At 37.8% G+C, this 22,756-nt stretch overlaps 1 protein-coding gene across 1 annotated transcript in view; it reads right to left on the bottom strand.

Moving 5' to 3' along the window:
• DPY19L1 (dpy-19 like C-mannosyltransferase 1) overlaps positions 1-22,756 on the bottom strand; it is a 59,401-nt gene that overhangs the window by 22,207 nt on the left and 14,438 nt on the right. Inside the window, exons 6-12 of the mRNA XM_023532041.1 lie at positions 19,766-19,823; positions 13,914-14,005; positions 11,922-12,021; positions 9,396-9,473; positions 5,577-5,663; positions 3,416-3,475; positions 2,807-2,887 (exon numbers count right to left, since the gene is read on the bottom strand). Coding sequence (XP_023387809.1) covers positions 2,807-2,887; positions 3,416-3,475; positions 5,577-5,663; positions 9,396-9,473; positions 11,922-12,021; positions 13,914-14,005; positions 19,766-19,823 — 556 coding nt within the window. The remainder of the gene's footprint in view (positions 1-2,806; positions 2,888-3,415; positions 3,476-5,576; positions 5,664-9,395; positions 9,474-11,921; positions 12,022-13,913; positions 14,006-19,765; positions 19,824-22,756) is intronic.

Raw genomic sequence — 22,756 nt, forward strand, 5'->3', positions numbered from 1 at the left:
TCTAAGGAAGAAATAATGCCAACTCTGCACAAATTCTCTTTGAAAATTCAATACTGAATACTTTCCAATCATTTCAGGAAGCTAGCATTACCTTCAAAACAAAATCAGACAAAAATATTACAAGAAAATAAAACTACAGATCACTATTCCTCATGAATATAGTCAAAAGTCCTTAAAAACAGGAGCCAACCAATCCAACGATACATAGAAAGAATAATAATACAACGTGAGCAAGTGAGGTTATCCGAGGAATACAAGGCTGGATTAACAAAGTCAGAGGAAGAAGGTGGAAAATCCCTCCCCCGACAACTATAAAATTGGACAAAACTGTCAAAAACAACTGTATCAGGTTCTAGAAACCGACCAAAGGGGAAACAAATGGAGATGCGTTCGTTCGTAGAACACACTGGTGAGCTTTGGGCAGGACCCGGCGTTCTCGCCTGGGCCGATCTCACCGGTGCCACCCTCTCCCTCCGCTCAGGTGACCCAGTAGCTATATCAGGAAGGACTGGCCAGGAAAAGCAGAACCTTTTCCACTAGAGGGAGCTGAGGTGTTTTGGGGGCAGAGAGAAAAAAAAAAATCTATGCTCAGAAGCGCTGTCAGTAAAAATAGCAAACTCAGAAAGTGCCGGGCGAAAGCTCACAGCTCTGCCAGCCCACGGTTGCACACTGGTGCAGCAAACAGCAGACTGGCAGACTAGCTGGAAAGTTTAGAGATTCTGGAAATGAGACAACCAACAAGGGGTAGATAAGTTCACACGCCCCTGGTGGATTGGAGTGTGAGAGAGACCCGAGAGGACCCAAGCCCTCGACGAACCTGGGACCGACTGGGATCCCCGGAGGACCCAGGAAGGTGTGGCAGGTGGGAAAAGACAGGACACACTTGATGTTCAGATGAGAGTTAACCCAGCAGGCCTGCTTGCGAGGCTGGCCCTTGGCTGGCATCGGGGAGCTTGGATTTCAGAAGGCTCCCACCATCCTAAATGACAATGGTGGCCCGCTGTACCTTAGCTGCGCAAACAAGGTGGTTTATGCCGAGCGCCTACATTCCCCTGGGAGTCTGGAATTTTGATACGTGCTGGGCGGAGGGCACCTCTGTCACCATGGGGCTCTGAGCTTCTCTGCGGACAACATCAGGCTTCACCAACCAGAGTGCTGACAGACAGGAGCAGGGAAGGAAGCCAGATGCGCCGAGCAGTGGCTCGCTCGGTCTCCAAAGAAGAGGGAGGGCGTCTAATTATGTCACCAGAGAAGGGCGGGAGCAAACGCTTCCCAAGGGCCATGTGACCTGGTCATCTTCTTCCTTTACCCAATGTCACGATTAAGAATTGATGAGCTAATGCCCTTGACTGATGGTACAGATCTCCAGAAATATCAAGCTGCAACTAAATTATTTCTAATTTGGAAGTAACTTTTGGGAGGATTTTTTTTGGCCCCGGTGACAGAAGTGACAATAGTCATTTTGACCTGAATCAACATCCTAACTGCCTGTCTTGCCCCAGTGAGGAGGCGGATTCCAAAAACCTGAGACGTGGGCTGCTTCGCTGCACTTTCTGCTCCTTCTCCGCATCCTGGTGACACAGTCACCTTGCAGCCCTCCCCTTCGCAGGTGACTCTGCTTGGCGTACCCCTGCGGCTGTACCTAAGCGTGTCACAGCTTCCATGACATTGCATTACAGCTGCCAGACCTTGTTCCCATCTCCCACTGGACTATGTCTTATTCAGTTTCGTATCTCTAGCATGAATCTGCTGCCAGGCACACAGCAGGTACACACTGAATGAATGAACACATAAACACATTTTAGACCATAGTTTTATACTTTTAAAAATCTTTCCACAGGTTGAAGATCATCTATTTACTAGCTCAGTTGTTTTCAATCATTTTTAGAAAAAAAAAAAAAAATCCCTTGTTCATATGAAAACCTGTATAAATTTCCAATAGGTAAGAGATTAAAACTAAACTGCCTTGCTGAAAGAGGGGTGGGCAGGGGGGTGGGAAGTGAGGATCCCCACGAAGAGTCCACAGAAGTCCCAGGTTTCACAGAACCCAATTTCAAAACCACGGTTTTAATCTGTTACAGGAGGATGAAAGATAGCCAGCTAAAATAAATTACAGAAAAAAAATACGTGGTTTACTTTGCTCTTTCCATGTTCGTTCTTGTGTTGCTTTCTTTTATAAATTTAATTAACATGCTTACTAAAACACCAAAGTAAAGTAGGCAAAGCAAAATTAAGGATACGAAGAATCCTTAAAGTTATAAAGCAGAATTCTCATTTTTTCTCCTACCCAAATAGCAAAACAAAACAAAATAACAACAAAAACTTATCTTAATAAAGTTAATTTGGATTAAATTACATATAAAGGCTCATAAGTAAACCTTTCACAAGCAATGACCAGAAAACTGAGGGAAAAAAGAATAAGACTATAATATTATCGACAGTTTCAGAGGCTTTTTAACAGTCTTTCTCTGTTACAAAAGGGGATTATAAAGAAACCAGAGGAAAATGGCTACATATACCTTGAACTCTGAGCTTAACTCTCTAGAGCTTTCTTGCTTTAGTATTTTCAAATCTTTGGATATAGAAAAACCAATAAAATAATTATGTCGAGAAGTTAATTTTGGAGAATATAGATTACATACATAGTTACATTTACCTTCTATTATAGGAAATAGATAAAATAATAGATGAATAGACTTCATCTTAGAATTTGGTTTAAGTAGTGGTATTTTAATAACTCAAGAAATTCATTTGTAGGCTGTGTGATTTTTTTAAATCTTTTAAGTTTAAGCAAAAACGCACTTACATCATCTGCAATGCCAAAAATTTTAGATGTCAAATACTTCAGTATGACAGTTCCAAACAACCAAAAGCATCCTTGGATAACCTACAAAAGAAAAATGTAACAAAAAATAAACAAACTGATGCTTCATATAGCCATTCTATAGATATGATCTAGGAAGAAAAAAATAAATGCTCTAATCACATGTGAAATAAATATCTTCATAACCAAGAGAAAATGTTAAAAAAAAATGCACCTTAAGTTAAAACAAATGTTACTCCAAAATCAAAAGACTATCACTAAAAACATAAACACACAATCTTATTATGAAAATTAACATTTTATAGATTTTGCAGTTAAAATCCCCTTCTACTAAGTTTCTTACACATGTAGTACTCCTTAGAAAAAACATGGATAATAAATAAAACTGGAATTCTTCAACTACCTATCAAATATTAATACTAACTTGCTTTATGAAAGGGCAATTTGGTACATTAAAATTGAGACATAATATAATATAAAACTGTCAGATGCTCTGCACTGCATAGATCATTTCCTTAAAAGTAAAACAAAAAACCATTGACATATTTTAGAGAAGGAAAAATGTATGCATTCAAATAGATTGATTCTTACCCATAAACTAAGTTCAGATACATTTATTTTCAAGAAATGTGGTTTCATTGCCAGTACACTCTGCACGGAGAAAATAACATACAGTTAATACTTACAGACAAAGATTCAAGCACCAAAAAGTACTTTGAAATAATAAGACCCTCAAGAATCTAAAATTCAGTATATTGTCGATGTTCCACACAGCATCCCCACAAGCTCACTGACTTCCGGAAATAGTACTATTTTAACCGTAGCAAATTAGGGTAGTGACTTAGTAAGGTTGAAAACAGAATCGCCATATATAAATTTTTATGGCTGATTTTATACCCCTGATATACCTAAGAACCAAGAAGTATAAAACAATTTCAGAATTTTAGACAGATGTCTTATAGTCCTAAGATTTTCCCTGAGTTAAATACTAACTCTTAGAATAAACTACAAATGAGTTTTTAATGGGTCGACTAAATACGTTTCCTCTATCAAATCTTATGTCTTTCCAGGTACGTAATAGACTCCCAAAATACAGTACCTATAGGGATCAATATCCACTTTAAAGTTGAGAAAAATATGGTTAGAGATCAAAACATAAATATATAAACCCAAATTAAATCTTTTCAGAAGTTTCTGAATATCTGAGAACACAAAATGTGATGATTCAGGTTTCAAAGTGTTAACTATAAATAAAAATAAGCAAATGTTTGTTTATAGTTAATATGCAAAAACATGCTATATTTTGTAACTATTGCCATCATTTATTTTTATATACCAAAACATATGAAATATGCATAAACACGCACAACTCATATCTAACGTATACCTCAGTGTCAAGGACCCCATAGGAAACCTGACATACTGTAGGTGCACAACTGAAGAAAAAGGAATTTCCTGCAAAATGTACCTAGATTTTATTTACACGTGATCTTCCATTCAACGGCTTCCCTACACGTAAGTCCCCAGCGTCATGTGCTCTGACCTGAGTGGTGGCGAGACCTGCCCGTGTACCCACGCAAAACAGAGAACTGAGCACATCTTTGCATCTCCTAGTCCCTGCCAGAGTTCCTAAGCTGGAAGAACTGTCATGACTCTCCAAGCACAGCAGCTCAGCTGCCAACTTTTATCTCTTGCCATTGTTGAGAACACAGCGCCACCGCACGCTAACTGCTCATTTCTGGGACTAAGCATACTCAGGGCACACCACCTGGGATGGGTGGTAGTCCACAGTGGGAAGAGGACGCATATCCTTGGGCAACGAGATCTTAAACGAACATTATTTGCAAAACGGGGCGAAGAAACAGGAGGTTCCGGATTTGCTAGTGAGTTCTAGAAATCAAGAAAGCCAAGATGATCTGAGTAACTTAAACGATTATTCAAGAATGTATTTCAATAACGATAGTGCAACATGCTTTTGGTGTCTTCAGGAAATGGACCTACACACTAACGCACATACATTTTAAATATAAGGAATAATTTCTCTCCTCTTAGGGCTGCAAACCATTGTAATGGTGAAAGCAATTGATAGGGGAAAAAAAGGCATTACCACCTCGGGAAAGTCGTTAAATTCGAAAAGATTTATAATTAGAAAGTCATCCTGTGAAAAGTGGCAGAGGAGTTAGGTGACTTTTCATCATTTGTTCTAATTCTGTAGTAAGACAGTCTCCTGATAATCTAAATCTGTAGTGACTTAGCAAAATATAACTATGTCATCACCTGGTTTAAATTATCTGGATATTTCATACAAATAAACACGGAGAGGAAAAAAAACCTAAAAAACCAAAGCCTCAAGCCTCTGATCCCAGTGGTACAAAGAGCAGAGACTGCTGTGAGATGGAGCCAGGGAGGAGGGGGGGCGGAGCCAGCGTGGAGCAGGACTTGGATAAAAACTATGAAGGGAGGGGGAAAAAGAAAGATAGAAACCTTTCTAAGATTAATCCTGGGACAGAAAGATGAGGAAGGAGAAGGAGCAGAATAGACTCTGAGGCAAGGTGCTATGCTTTCCAATATTAATCCCTGTGTTTCTTTCCTGGTCTGGAACTGAGTACTTGAATACACATAGGTGCATGCAGGAAAACAACGAGATGCTTCTTACAGAAAATCCGGCACGGATTCTATGCCAGTGACAAGGAAACTGATGAACCATTAGTTTCAAAAACAGCCATGAGTCATGTACTTAAAGAACACTTACCCAAATAATCACCAAAGAGGAAGCATAATAAGAAGTTAATAACATTGAGTTTCCAAACATCAAAACAAAACAAAGTGCAAGAGAAATCTGGAAAAATCCAAGAAAAATATAATTAATGCACATAAACAAAAAAAGAACATTGATTTTTATTCTAAAATTGCCCGTGCCCATTATAAAATTCAACCCATTCAATAGGGAATATACAACGAAAACAGCCCGCGACCTAGCGCACATTCCAAACCCGAAAGATCACTATCGACAGGTTCCTGTGCATCCTTCCAGACTCTGACATACAAATTCTAGTTTATATTTTTTAAAAACCACAAATGGAAACTAAAACCATAAGCTACACTGTTTTCTTTTACTCTGAATTTCAGAGAGCTTTCTGTATCAATCTAAACCAATCTAATTATTTCTATTGAATAACTAAAAAAAGTATTCCACTCTATAACAGAGTTGTACCATAATTTAATTAACTAGTCCTCTGACTACTGGTGAACATTTAAATGCCTTCCAGTTTCGTTTTGTTATTTTGTTTTTCTTATTACAAACCTGCTATGATAAACACCCTTATGTACATGTTGACACATTTATGGGATACATTACTAGAAGTGGAACTGATGGGTTAAGGGTACACACATTTTAAAATCTGAAAAAAATATTGACAAACTGTCATACAAAATATTGTGCCAGTTTACTCTCCCACTAGCAGGGCATGAGAGTTCCTGCTGACTCACGCCTGCTAACACTGTGCATCCGTCTTTTAAATATTTGCCAATCTAATAGGAAAAAAATGTTGCCCTGCTGTTTTTTCACTTTCCATTCTTTAAAAGACACTGTCTTTTCTTCTACATGCTGCTTCTTGTTATGTGTGTGTGCATGTGTGTGTGCATGCGTGTGTGTGTTTAAAGTGCCTATTCCTACTGCCCATTATTCTATTGGGTTTCGGTTATTTTCCTTCAGTTTTCTTCTATGTTATAGAATGTAGCTCCTTATCAAGCAAACACTGTATTTTCATACACATGGATATTGAAAATGTGGTGTGTATATATACATAATTTGGCCATAAAAATGAAGGAAATCTTGTCATTTGCATCAATATGAATGGACCTTGAGAACATTAAGTGAAAAGGTCCATTCAGAAAAAGACAAATACTGCATGATTTCACTTATATGCGGTAGAGTAGTTAAAATCATAGACACAGAAAGCAGAATGGGAGTTTCCAGGGGCGGGGCGAGGACAAGGAACAGGGAATTGTTTAATGGGTAAAGAGTTTTAATTTCTCAAGATGAAAAAAACAATGGAGACAGATGGTGGCGATGGCTACACGGCAGTGGAACTGTCCTTCATGCCACTGACCTGTCCACTTGAACAGATGAAGGTGGTAAATTCTAAGTTATGTAGTTTAGCACAATAAAAATAGGGGAAAATCCTTTATGGAGACAATTCTATGTATTTTTTTTTTCCTTTATGTAACTACAGGAGTTTGTAAAGTGATAGTGAAAGAGAATATTCCAAAGTCGGTGACCAGTTCCGCAGTCGGTCCCCCAGCAAAGCCGGCGTCACTCACCCCCAACAGGTTCTGCTACAAAGGAAAGCTGTGTAATGTCAGTATTTTCATAACTATAATTTTGAGTCAAAGTCCTCATCCAGAGCTGCCTCTGCGACTGTGTAACTGACTGACTCTAAATGCTTAATAATTATTCTGACTTTTACGGCAATGTTAAAAAAAAAAAAAAAAACCTATATTAAACAATTTTGGGGAAAAATAAGCCAAGTGTAAAAAAAAGAATAATTACTATTGAATTCTATTCATGAACAGAATTTAAAAATCCTAACAAAATAATAGCAAAGTGAATCCAGCATTGTATAAACACTGTGTTTAGCCTAGAAAAGCAAGGTTTGTTAATGTAGAAAAACAATTAATATAATTCATCATAGTAACATATTAAGGAGGGAAAAATACACAGGATAATCTAGAAAGACGCAGAAAAGCATTTGATGAAGTTTAGTCTTTATTAATTTCTTTTAAGAAGTGTTCAAAGCATGATAAAGACATGAAAAGGACAAAGAAACCAGCTTGAAGTAATTGGCCAAATCGGGAACAATTCAAGCATCAAAATAACTAATGAAAATAGTGGATTATACTGCAGTGACTAAAACGGAAGCCATTTTCTCTTAGACATAAGAGAAAAATTGGTTAAAAAAAACATGAATAGGAATGTCACAAAAAAGGATACACAAAGAATTCACAAACACACCAAAAGATGTTCAGCTTTACTGAGAGAAAAAATACAAATTAAGGCCATAAGATACCATTTGATACTTACCAGACCGACAAAATATAAAAGGATAAAGAAAAACATGAAGTGTTGTACGTTACCGTTTCTAGTCTAATCATTTTTGAAAAACAATGCAGTACTAAATTTGAAGTTGAACATGTGTATGATTTACAACCCAGAAATTCTACTACTAGGTAAATAAATATCCTAGAGAAGCTCAATATATACATCCCAGGGGGTATGTGTAAGAATGTACAGTATTATTCATAAAAGTATAAAAAAGGGGGGAAAAATCTAAGTGTCTTTCAATAAGAAAACAGATAAACTGTGCTTTATTTCTACAATGAAAATATAAAGCAAAGAAAATGTCTAAATTCCAGTATCATACAAATCTCAGAAACCTGAGGAAAAATATAAGTCTCATAAAAGGATACCATTTTTACAAACCTTAAAAACAATACTAATATTTAACAATAAAAAATACTACTTAGGAACACATATGGCAAAGTCATAAAGAAAAGCAAGTAAATTATAATTTAAAAAGTCAGGACAGTGGTAATCTCTAGGAGATGGGAGGGGACGTGTTCAGGGCACAAGGGCTTCAGAGTAATGAAGGTTTTGTATGTCAACTGGAGGGTCAGTTCACAGTTGTTCATTTTATAATTCTGTTCACAAATCCCCAACATATTAAAAATGTCCTTTATATGTATCATAAACATAATGGCATATTATAATAACATTAAAACTACAGAGAAGAAACATAATTTTAAGAACCAATGACAAAGAGAACAAAAATGTTTTTAAAGAATAAACAAACACTCATCAAAATTGATCACCAAGCCTTAGGGGCTTGGCTCTAGCTGTTTCGCCAATCTAGAATATTCTTCTTCGTGGCATCTACTCGGCAAACTCCCTCTCCTCCTTCCACTCTGCTCCACTCCCTGCCTCTCAGTAAGACCTGCCCTGACCATTTGGTTGGTCAGCTCACCCTCCCACCCCGAGGCTAGCTCTGCTGATGCCCCTGGGCGGCCGTGACCTGTTCTCTCCTTTCTGTCCATACTTCCATCACTCCTGACATACCGTACAAATTACCCACTTCCTGTATTTGTCATCCGCCCTGTCTTCTCTCCTTCTTGCACTCTACTAGAATGTAAATGCGTGTACGCTGAGATCTTAGCGGCTCTTGTCACTGCTGTGTCACTGCTATGCCTGGACAGTTGGTGCTCAGAAATGAACACTCCATTTCCACAGAAGGCTCCTCGATAATATGCCAGAACAAGTTTCTCCTTCCTGAATTATCGCTCTTACGGAGAATGTGTAAGTCAGGCACGATCTCAAATCAGATAATACGACCCAAATTAAAAATTTCTAGGTGGCCTATTTAAAACGTCTGTTAATTCTATCTCAGTTTTTGAACGACACTTGTTTTAGTTATGGAATGATGTTATGACCAGTTTCAATTATAAACAAATCAAATACTAATCAGGAGTTTAAGGTCAAACTCAATGGGGAAAAAAGAAATTTAAAAACCATTACCATATGTATATAAATGATCTTCCGTAATTTGCATATATCAATGTATCCCACGACATATACTGTGAATAATGATGCAACCTGAAATTTAAAAAGTTAAAAATAAAAATTATATACACGATGAAGAGCTACAGAAATGAAGATTATCTTTATTGTTATTTCAAACTGGCTTATATTTATTTTGAAAGCGAGTTCTTTAGTCCCCTTCTTATCTACCAATTTATTACTAAATATGGTCAATACATTAATACAGCAAATATTGGTTGATTTTTCTCTTCTATACATGGCTCTCTTAATTAACCATGCAAAATAATCTACTTTATGGATTATCCAAAACGATACTCATTTTAACATCAGGGTGGCTCTATTGTCAACATGCACAATTACAAAGTGCCTTGCCCAACTGAAAAACAGAAAAATTTAATTATAACATATGACAATTACTACATACTTGCAAAAGGTACATTAAACCCAAAAAATAATTGTGTAATGCATGCATGTGTAAAAATGCATTAAGTTCTGCTGATTAGTCACTGTTTACAGGTATCTCCATTAGTGTTCTCTTTGATTTATACAAATATTCAAGTGCTAATTATAATCAAATTGATCAAATTTCAAATTAGAAGTACTTTCATTTCAGGGTATTTTTACATTTCTTTACAGTTTTAAAGAAAATTGTGCATGTAGAGTATTGGAGTTATTTAGATGAATTAACTGATTAAATGATGAAAGTGTACCTCTTAGTAAAATATAGAAACATTGTTCTTCATGGAGAAAGCAATTCAAATTAAATTCCATGCTTCTCCTACTAGGCGAACATGACATAAACTATCAAACAGCTAAACACTTAAACATATAACTTAAGTTCTGTTCATCAAGTGTTTTATCTCCAAACAATCTACAACACATTTTCCCATTGCAGAGGAATTTTCCACTCAAATGGCTACCTTGTAATCAGCTCTTTGTTCCGCTTCTGTAGGCATGCCTGCCGCATGGGCTGAAGGGCAGAGTGACCTTGAGGTCAACTGAAGACTCACCCTCCCCTTTGCTTGTTCTGTCTAGATAACAGATGTAACCCCTTTGCTTGTTGGCCCTATAAAAGTAAGGTTACCCTTGAGCTCGGGGCCCAGATCTTCAGAGCGCTAGCTCCTCCAGGACCGCCGGCACAATACACCTGAGTTCTCCAACTCTCCTAGTGGCGCTTGGTTTTTCACTGGGCTGATTTTACTGCAACACCATCAGCAAGAAAACTAAGGTTTCCCTTTCCCACACTGCTTAAGAGTGGCTGACGTGACACAGTAACTGTGGAGGGTATGTGTTATTCAACATCAACCCCACAGAGAAGCACAGCCTCCTCCCCTCGGTCCATGCAACCCCTACAACTGCCCCCACTGCCCCCCAAAGCAGGCACCTCCACGAACTGGAAGCAGTGGGGACACTCCCTTTCCAGCCCAGGGTCCCAGCAACACGCAGCAGCCTACAGGGTACAATCTTAAGGGGTGACTCTCAGGGACATTTTAAACCAGAAACATTTGAAATGTCATCAAACTAAAGAAGACAAAAGAGGCTAAGGGATAATAGCGAAGAAAAAAATGAAGTACAAACAGAGTCTTTTTGAAAAAAATAACGGTAAAAGCAGCTAATCTTACTGACACCTTGCTACGTGCCAGGTAATGTGCCAAGGATCCTACATACATTACCTCACAGCATCCTAACACAACCCATAAAAGGAGGCTCCGAACCTCGCTGCTTCACAGACGAGGAAACTGACCCTAAGGAAAGTCAAGCAGTTTGTCCAAGCTGAGAAACTAGTCAACAGAATCAGGATTCAAATCCACGTCTGACTTCATTTCTCAAGCAAGACTTTTCAGACAACATTAAAAAGCAACTCTTAAAATGCTTTATACAAATATGCACGTGACCAGCGTAATGACATAGACACAGTGTGTGGGGAGGGGTGGCGCAGAAAGAGAGAAACACGAAGTTTGCTCTCTCTCAACAAGCTAGCTTTATCTTGTTTTACAGACCTTTGAAGAGAAAGACAAGAGCACATGGAAAGATGATAATAAGCTACAGATTGGTGGTAGAGTTATATAAAGTATGAGCTGTTTAGCTATTTATCCTATGTTAGCCTACATATATTTATCCTAGGTAGAAGAATGTATAACACTATTCAGAAAAGAAATACATTTTAATTAAGAGAATACTCCAGTAACTTAAGAGAAATACTTAAAGGGTATAGCACTAGTCAGTCCTCTTTTAAGCACACTAATAAACACTGAACAAAGATAAGCATACTTATATATTGAGGTCTATAAATGTATTCAATTAGGACACAAATAATTAACACCCACTAACAAATACATCTTGTATATTTCCCTACTGCAAACTTTGTTTAAAAATATTAACTAAAAAACACTTCAGGACGTAGAATCATATAACATTTCAGTTCTATAATTTTATACAAATGAGTTCACATAATTAAACACAGCAAGCTTCATTCACTTTAAATAAATTAAAGCCCCTTACCTGAGTAAGAAGTACAAACTGAGCAAACTGCCATGGAAGCATGAAAAACACATTGGAAATGCAGAGTGCAATCAAGCTGCCTCTGTAAAGTTTTGTAGCCCTTGAGAAGACAAATAAAGATCAGTAAATTTAACCACCAAACATTCTAGCATAGCTCCAAACTGCAGCAACTCAGAATCTTTAAACATGATCTCGTTATAACATAAACCGGATGTAAGATGAACCAATGGGTTAGAAATTGTACCTCCTGATTCTCAATTACAACAATTTTCTATGAAAAGTAAATACCCATTATTACTGTAAAAACAAACAAAGCCTGCCAGAGAGAGAGCATCTGGACCAGCATATCCACTGAAGTTTTTCAAACTATATTTTGGTGGAATCATAATCAAATATATGAGATGCTCCAGCCAAAAGATTCATTTGGAGAGACAGAGGATGTCTGTGAAACGAATCACAGAAAGCAGCATATCCTAAGAGAGAAGGATTCTGCAGACAAGTACTGCAGGGACTCAGACTACAGGCCACACAGCCGAGGGAGACTGTGGAGGACTTGGGGACACAGCAAAGAGAAAAGGAGCAAAGGCCACTCCAGAGCCACCTGGAAAGGTCTGGCTTCGGTCCTGGCTTTTGATTTAGGGAATATTCTGGAGAGTGAGGTGGTTTTCTCTTTCATGTTAGTTTTAAGAACTACCTGTCTCCTCAGTCAGTGAGCTGGTGCAAAGGCCCGACGTCCCCAGCACGTTCACGCGGTGAAGAGTACGTGTCAACCTACCGCGGTTACGGCGAAGGGACGCACGCTGGACTGAGGAGGACACCCTCCTTAGATTAACCTACCTGGGGCACTGAGGGTCACCAGAAAACGCTTTTATTTCCTTGAGTATGCCTTTTTCTAAGGCCATCCCTCTGTGCTTTCCTAATCCATCTTTCTATCCTGCCCCTAAGTCAAGCATTTTCAAAATCCAGGTAACCTATTAATGAGGTACAAAATCATGAGCTAAGAACCCGCAATTTTTAATGAAGTAGAGTGAAAAAAAAAATATACGATTGCATCCTACATAAGGGTTCTATTCCACGGAACTTGAATCGGATGTCTGTGTACACACGGGAACGGGTATGCTGGGTCCCAGTGTAAAATGTGTTTATTTCTTGAAGAGCACAGTTCAAAGGTGGAAAGCCACTGTCTAAAATAAAGCATTTCTCTATTGCTTTTGAATCCTGAACACGATTTTGATTTGTATGGACGATGAGAGGCAACGACCTCTGAGCAGAGTTTAACATGCATCTGGCAGCTGGGTACGAACTGCACTGGGGGGAGTGAGGAACGAAAGGAAAGCAGAGGAACTGCAACTGGTGCCGGCGTGACCGGCGTGGCGCGAGCCGAGCGACAGAGACGGGGACCTGGGACTTCCAGGGACGACCGGGAACCTCCGGCGCGAGCCGAGCTGACAGAGACGGGGACCTGGAATTTCCAGGGACGACCAGGAACCACGGACGTGGTTTCTTTCTACCCCGCTGTCTGCTTCTCAGGGAAGCTAAGCCAAGGGAGGACGAAGAGTTACGTGTGCTGCTCTGTCTGACCAGTTCTGCTATCAACTGTTCTTCGAAGTGCTTCATCTTTCTTTTAGGATACACTCTACTGCCACCGGCTCTCCCCCTTCTTTCTGCCTATTTTTGGGGAGATGGTGGTGGTCGCAGGAAATGATGGGAAAGTGGAAATGGCAGAAGGGGACGCCGATGTGCTGCTCCTCGGGCAGCGTCTGTGGACCACCAAGAAAAAGGAAGAAGACTAGAGGGCAGATTACAAAAATGCTTTTCGTAGTAAACACACTCTTAAATTACACTCTGAAATTACCTTTATGAATTTAACTTTGCATGTTAATTATTTTATTACGTTCATAGTTTTTATTATGAAAGCTTAAAAATTCTAGCTTAAGTTATTCAACGCAAAACAAACGAACAAACCACCACCAAGGGTAAGTCAAAAGCTACCTGAGAATATGAGTCACCAGCAACATCTGAAGTACAAGGAACGGGTATGAGAAGCTCTCCCGGAGAGGGGGCGTCCACATCACACGGGTGCACTGAAAAGAGTTCATAGTTACAACATCTGTCAAATCTGTTAAGTAAGACATACCGAGTGAGAGCTATTTATAAGTACAAAAAGAAGGTTTTTTTTCCACACATAATTTAAATGGTGTGTTACAAAACAAGCTGCTAGGTTTTCCACCAACAGCAAAACTGGAAAGTGAGAAACATCGGAGAGGGAGGCGCACACGGCATAAGATCTTGTGAGCTATTAACATCGTGAATTGTCAACAGCGAACTGCCGAAAACGTCGACTCTAGCCTAGAAGGGAAGCGGGGAACGTGCCAGCTAGATCACATTCTGCCAAAATTAAAAACATTACGTTCTAACTGGTTGTGTAAACTGACTAGACTTCGTCTTCTTTCACACAAATTTCGGCAAAACCAGCTAAGACTTCAAAACTCTTCGTAGTCATCGACGATAATATTTTTATTCGCAGGGCTGCTAGAAAGGAGTCTTCCATTTTCTTTTGCAATTCTTTGCCCAAACTACCCTGGGCTGCACAATATATAAAAGTGGCAGAGGGGATCAAATAAAATAACAAATAGTCAAATATCAATCTTTCTGAAAAGCTTACCCTAAAGTTAATTAATGGACTATCCCAGTTTCTATACTCAATCATTTTTCTGCACATAGACTGAATATATTAATAAGTCCATCGTTCGGTTTAAAGAAAGTGCATTGGCTTAAAGATAAACAATCTGATATTACCACTAAGCTGGTCAGACTAGAAGAAATCTTTATGTCTGTCAAGCCTGGCAGGGGTACGTTAAAGACTATACAGAATTATAATTAGGAAGTCAAGTCTAGTCAGCAGAATTCAAGTTACAGGTAACACAAATGTAAATAGCACACGAGGACTTTGAAATAACTATAATAATTAAGTTTTAAATTTTATAGAAAAAGAAGGGTAGAATGGGTGAAAAGATGGAAATTTTCGGCAGAGAAATGGAAGCTCTAGGAAAAAAGTAAAATTCTAAATTTGTAATTCATAACATCTAAAATGAAAAATTCACTGGACTGGCTCAATAGCAGGCCGAATGTACAGAATATCCTATCCGTGAACTCAGGGACACGGCAAGAGAAAATATCCAAAGCGAAGCAAAGAAAGATAGAAAATAGAGTGTCAAAAAACCATGGGATAACATCAAAAGTTGGACACACATGGAATTGGAATCCTCAAAGAAGATACAAGAATAGAAAAGACAAAACGTTTGAAGAGAAGATATTTGCTAAAATTTTTCAAAAACTAAAAAATGTGAAACAGAGATGTTCAGTGAATCTTAAGCAGGATACATACAAATAAGACCACATCTAAGTTCACCACCATCAAATCAATAAAATCAAATTTAAAAAGAGAGTTGTCAAGCCACCACAGAAGAGAGACATTACATTCAGGTAACAGTAAGAAGAATGACAGCTGACTTTGTATCAAACAATGGAAGCCATAAGACAAAGAATGACATACATTAAAACCCGAAAGAGAAAGCTATCGACTTCGAACTCTTCTGGCAAAACTACACTTCAAACCATAAAGATGAAATAAGGACATTTTGAGATAGGCGGCAGATTTACACCAAAAAATAAAGTATGTAAAGTTGAAGAGAAATTATACCAGATGAAGACCCAGATTTGCAGGAAGAAATGACGACCACCGCTGAAACCCAAACGTCCAGTTTCAAGGACGATGAGGACTTAATCAGGCCCTGATTAGGAGACGAAGGGGGAGGGAAGTGTGCAGGGCATGGAGAAAAAGCATGTGCAAAGGCCCTGAGGAAAGAAACAGACCGGTCCTTCCCGAGAACACGAAGGAAGGAAGGACAATAGGTCTGAAGCAAAGAAAACAGCCTGGAGAGTGGTGAGATCCAGTAGGGGTCGGGTCGGGAAGGACACTTCAGGCTGGTTCACTACTAAATTATAGGCTGGTTTTCAAATCTCCATCCACAGGTTCATTCTCAACAAAGATGAGCACATTCTTTTTTTTTGGACTTGGGGAGTTCAGGTAAGTTTAATGTCAATTTACAAATCCACAGGCATACCACTCAACAGCCTGAATACATAATGCATCTGGCACTTATATTATTTTCCAAATTAATGCAAAAAACATTTAAATCATGTCACTCTTCTGCATATAATCCTCCAGTGGCCCTTCTGTCTGCTCCAAATGAACCTCACAATGACCGACCAGGACCACAGAATCAGCCCCGTCCGTCTCCCGCTGTTGACTGCCTGGCCTCCTCCCTGCCGCTCTGTGCTCCTGTCAAAATGGCCTCCTGGCTACTCCTCCGACAGGCCAGAACTCTCCCACCTGGAGTGGAAGATCACCCCACCTTCACACGGTTACCCACAAAGGCAGGGATCTTTGTTTTAACAACTGACGCATGCCAGGCATCTACAAGAACCTGGCATTCAGTAGGTCTGCAGCATACATTAACTGAGTTGAAAAAAATGAAAGACGCAGAATAAATGTCCTGGCCAAACGTTACCAGCACGAGAAAGGGAAGGGAGAAGGGAGAGAGGGAAAAAGGAAAAAAGAAAAAAATCCCACAAATTGGCAAAGAAAGATCTCTGGACTTTTCAGTTACAAAAGACAAACTGTGGTGTTGTCACTGAAATCCGTATACCCTATCTCAGAATTATTTGTGTTGAGAGAAGTCTGTAGAGAGATTACTGGTTAGCTGGAAAATTTAGAATCCTCTCCCCGCTTAGCAACCTGGAGCCCCACACTTAACCTTTCGGTGCTTCCATTTTAATGCATATGAGAATATTATTTACTACTTATCGATCATACGAGAATATTACAAGGATTAATGAGACTGTTTTCAAAGTGTTCTGAGAATTCCTTTCCAAACCTTATATAAATGACAAAACTATGACAATAAATCATTAAGAATGTGTACATTTATATTTTTCATCTCAGTTCAGTTAAAATATATTTAAGAAACTAATATAGATCAGAAATACGTTACAGGTAATAAAAAAGGTTAATTAGATATGCCTTTAAAGCAATCCTTTATATACTTTAAATTACTTTGGATTCAAAAAAGGAAGGGGCGGATTTTATATCTATGAACGCGTTTTATATAAAACACCGTCAGTCATGCTTGGTAATAATTTTTAATCTCATCGTGAAAAAGCAAAACAAACCTATTTCATACATAATGAATTTTTAACATTCAAAGTGGGGAAATTATTATATTTAGGTTTTTATTTTTACATACTCATCTACATGCTTTTCAGTCAGCACGCTAAAAATCCTGCGGCATCAACCATGCTGCAAACATCTCAGAAGGAAATATTTTAAAGTCAGAGCAAAACTGCTAGCTTTCATCTTAGCAATAATTCTGAAGAGGGAGGGAATCAACATTTAATAAAAAACCTAGATAAGTGAGAACATCTGCATAATTTTATTATGAAATGTATAACCTCAATATTATCAATCATTACTATGAGCAATTAATAGCTCCTTTACTGCACTCACATATTTCAGATTTGAAGGGTTTAAATTTCTATTTTAAATAACTTAATTCTTTTATACTACACATTTTGTAGTTCCTTCATTAAGGCAAAAATTTTCCCTTGAAAAACTATCTGAGAGAAAAAATATCTTTAAATGTATGTCATTTACTATCTTAGACTCAAGTACAGAACAAACTAAATAATGGAAATAGAACTTAAAAGCAAGGAATAATTCACAAATATTTTTTGGCACCTAAACCACTCACTCACATGATTAAAATAACTCTTCTTTGAAAGAAGGGTACCAATTAGCAACCCGCCAGCAATCACAGTAAGCAAAACACTGTGACAATGTAGAAAAGTTCACTAAATGCAAGAGTAGGTACCACCAGAGAAGATGTTTCCCCCATATAAAAATTATATACTTTAGGCAACACTTTTAAAAGTCAGAAAAAAAAAGTCTGAAAATCTCACAAACTGAAAAACAAAATAAATACAAAATTATAATAGTTTTCAGTTACTTGAGTTCTCACCACTTTTACCCAAAACTTCAGTTTATGGTCTCGATTTTAATATACGTCACTACACAAAATGGTCATTTTTCTACGCTAAAGCTATAGTTACTGATTTAAGTACAATTATCTACTTGACTATTTCAGTAAAGCTGCAATTTAAATTTCAATCACATTTATTTCACCTTATAAGTAGAAAATGATGTCTAAGCATGTTTAAGTATACCAAATAGCTGAAAAATATTTTTAAAAATCTACCGACCTGAAAAAATAAAATAATTAGTATGAATTTTATTGTTAAAAACTAAAAAGACTTTGTAAGGAATAATGCTCGTGCTCCATGAGTATCAAAACTCTGAGACCGGGGATCACTGACCCCTGACGCTAAGGGCAGCCGCGCGGTGGACCTTCCTGCTCTGCAGACAGAAACTCAGCCTTGGCTTCAAAGCTTCAATGACCCCTCTCTCCAGCGTTTCACGTGAACATGCAATGCTCCCTTCTTCCACTGTTAAATGGTTATTTCGTGTTTCTTAGGTCGTTCTTACAGAATTCACGGTCTACACTGACACTGAGCAGCATATACAGTCAAGAAGAGTCAAATAACTTTTTTTCTTGCTCAAAATTCAGAATTAATTGATGTTATAGTACAATAATTTGTCGAATGCTATAATCTATTAGGCTACTCTAGCTTTAAATTTCCATGACTCTCAATCCTAAGCATGTTAATATTTAGTTCAACATCTATTGGTAACCTGCTGAATAATAAAGAAAGTTCAACCTTGACTCCACTGGTAAGGTTTGTTTTGACTCCTCTTAAAGCTTTGTAGCATGTGCACATTCGAATACTGTAGACACTTAGTGTATAAACACGCAAAGCAAGCTGACCTTCCTTTTCCCCTCATATAGCACCTACTTACCATGAAAGAAAACTGGACAGAGATACATTACTAGAAACTCATTTACAACTCTGATTAATTTAATGGAAAGATTTCACCAGCACCTTGAATTTGTTAGAATGTAATCTAAATTATTAATAATAATAATAATAATACAAACAACAATTACGTAGCAGTTACTATGTGTCAAACATTGTTCTAGGCACTTTACACATAGGAGTTCGTGTAACATCCCCAATAATCCCGCGAGACCGGTAACATCATCAGATTAAACCATCGGCCCAGGTCACATGGCCACTAAATGGCACAGCCAGGATTTGGACACAGTTTCCTAGATCTGGAGTCTACGCTTTTTACAGTGCTGCTCATCTCAGAAAGGCCTTCGGTGCATGCAAATTTATAACAAAATATTCTACAAAGGATAATGAAAAGTGTATCAAAGTTTAATATAAATACATTAAAATAAAAACGCATGATATAGCTCCTCAATGAAAAGTTATCCCAACACAAGGGAATTAACTATATCCATGGCTGGCTTATGTCTATTACAACTAAAATGTGAGCTTTCGGTTTTAAATTCTATAAAGAATTGATACAGACCCGCTACTTGTTCAAATCATTAAGAGATATATCACATAAAAGATACAATGATCCTGAAAAGTTAAAATAAATGCCAGTGTTTAAATTGTGAATCAAAATAAGATCAAACAGTTAAAGAATGCTGCCAAAGATTTTAAAGAAATTAACTTTTAAAAAGAAACCTATATTTCTATAAGTAAAAGCTCCTAAAATTTTTAAAGAAATATTTGACTACCTAAAGAAGAAAGTTGTATTTCTAGAAGTAAAATCCCATAAAGATTTTGAAAATAAACACCTGTTGACTACTTACCTCTCCATGATTGAAAAAGAAGCACAGCACTGTAACCAGGCCCCCTAGTCGGCTGCCACTGGAAGAGAAGACATTACAGTGAAACTCAAAAACAACAGAAATCCAGGTCGATCTTAGTAAAACGTTGAAATCACATAACATGACAACCGTCCACTACTAAAAAAGTTTTAGCCACGCTAGGACTCTACTATACTTACTTACAAAATAGCTTATTTCTTCTGAAGTATCGTTAGTCAAAACAAGTTTCATTTTTTAAAAAATCGTTTCCATCTTCAAAATGAACAGAAAAACACACAGACTGACAGGGAAGAAGAAACTGTTGAAAGTCATGGTACTGTGCACGTGCAACCCAATCTTCCTTTTTTTATTCTTCAGTGCCACGGATTTATTTGTGTCCTTCAGCACTGTGCACACTGTTTTCCTGGGACACGTGACATCCATTCAGGAAAAGAAGGCAAGTACAGAAAAGGGCTTAATAGTCCTAAAGTTGGAAAATACCACATGCCATCCCCAAGCTGCCTTTCTACAGAACATGCTGGAAAACAATAGGTTATAGCTAAAGGTTTTTTATTAACTTTATTGGGGTGACACTGGTTAATAAAATTATGTAGCTTTCAAGTGTACGCTTGTATAATACATGATCTTGTATTCCATGTGTGCTCACCACCCAAAGTCACATCTCCTTTTGTCACCATAGATTTGACCCTCTTTACCCTTATTTATCTTTCTTATGTTTTAAAAATATTTGAAATACAATGCAAATATCAGCACAGAGGGCCGGTCAGCTTTGGCACAGAGGAAGGGGGAGCCTGCAGGATCTGTGGAGGTGAGCGTTTCCTCAGAGCGGGGACATGGCCACTGGCTGCTCAGGAGAAGAGGTGGCAGTGTTAAAGGCTTGAAATACCGCTTGCATTTAAAGAGAGAGAGAGGGAGGGGAGACAGAAGGGCCGCAGAGCTGTCTTTAAAGGATCAACTGAAGTTCAAGACCACAAATTCACAAGGACACTAATGGCAGGACTGTGTGATTTTCCCTCACTGGTTATTGACCAGGACTGGCACAAATGGGATATAAAGAGGCAAAGAAACAGTGTACTGGCCAGGAAGCAGCTGAAGTGATGGGTCGCAGAAATAAGTGACAGATAAAGTTGCTAGAAAGTGGTACAGCACAGGCCAAGAACAGACACAGACCAGCAAGCCAGCAAACGAGCAAACTCCAGTTTTCAGTGCAGGGGACGAGACAGAAGAAAGGTTAAGAATTAGCTGAAGTTTAAAGAAAAAATTAGATAGACAGACACATTTATTTTAATATTTCGAACTTATTCTAACAAGAGAAAAAGTACACAAGTCTTCATATTTTAAAAAGTTTTCGTCCTTGACACCCTCCCCCCAATCCCATTCACCTCAGACAGCCAGTAATAACATCTGCGTGTCCACCCTTCCAAATCTTTCTCCAACCCACGCAAACATACATTTTAATGTGATCATATTAATATCCCTCTGAAATTTGTTCCTTTTCTAACTGATCTATCATGAAGACTATTCCTAATCAATACATGTAACCCAAGGCACTCTTTTCAATAGGTATCAAATATTACATAGTATAAACACTGCAATCTGTTCAGCCCTTTCTCTGTTATTGGACATAACAGATATTTTTCAATTCCTAGTTATAATAGTAAAAAGAAAAAAGAAAAAAGTTAAAATAAACATCCTTGTACATATGAATAGTGGTGCTTTTATTTCCATTGGCCGGACCCGAGAGACTGCCAAGTCAAAGAACGTGAACTTTCCAGAAAACCCAGTCCACACCCCCACCACAATGTACAGGGTTTAGAACACAGCACCTGATGGGCCCAGACCCTTCTACATTTGCCCTTCGGATAGGTGGAAATTTTTTTCTCACCGTTATTATAATTGGTATGTCCTGCCTACTTGTATAGATCATCATTTTTAGTGGGGTTATTTTTGTTTGTTTTTTTTTTTAGACAATGTGCATTTTCTCTTCTGTGAATTGCCTGCTCACATTCTCGTCCATTCTTCCATTGGATTGTCTGTATCCCTCTTTAAAGATTGTGGATATCTATTTTTTGACTATTATATGCGTGACAAAGTCTTTTGATATAATTTATGGTGTATTCTGTTAGGAAGAATTTTTAAATTTTACGTAGCTAATATTATGCAGTTCAATGTCAATGTTTTTATTTCTTCTGCATCTCCTCTCTTGTCTGTGAGGGTCTTCCCTACTTCAAACTTACACACTGTTCTACCATAATACAGATTATGAACCAGCATCTTCCATGAATGTAGACAGCTTTGTTTAACCAAAAAGGGAGGCAGATTTTCTGGTACGCTTGCGTGTTTTGTTTATCTACAAGGAATACTCTGAATTATAACCACTATGAAATGATGTGACTGGCGACAACTCTACAATAGTGTCCCCGGCGTTTACCCCACCCCTCTGATCCTTAGAGACTATCACAGAGGTCATCTTATTTTGCTGAACAGAAAAAATGTAGTCATCAGAATACTTGAAATTAATTTTTTTCCATTACAGTTGAGCAGTTGATATTTCAGCATTCCCTAGTGGTTAAAAAGAAATAGTTCTTTCTGAATATTATATTCTGAAATATTACTACCAACTATCAGAAAATATGAAAGTTCCTATTATGCAAATTTTAAAACATTCTAAGCTTCCTAGACATTTACCACATTTACTCATATGTTTCATTTACCCTTTGGGCTTCAATTTCCTTAGATATAAAATGAGGAGATAAGATCTTAAAAATACTGATGATTTATAACTTTATAATTTTCTTCTTCCCTACATCATTAAGTGCCATGGATTCAATCACATTTTGGGAGGCTTCATTAATCAATGAGGCTTTTCCCCCTATTTACCAAAGAATGATGAAACGTGCTAAGTTCAACATTCAAAGAGAAAAAAAAAAGTAATCCTAGTTCATTCAAAATAACATTAAATAACTCCTGGAG

The sequence above is a fragment of the Pteropus vampyrus genome, unplaced genomic scaffold, assembly GCF_000151845.1.
Source record: "Pteropus vampyrus isolate Shadow unplaced genomic scaffold, Pvam_2.0 Scaffold75, whole genome shotgun sequence".
NCBI lineage: Eukaryota > Metazoa > Chordata > Mammalia > Chiroptera > Pteropodidae > Pteropus > Pteropus vampyrus.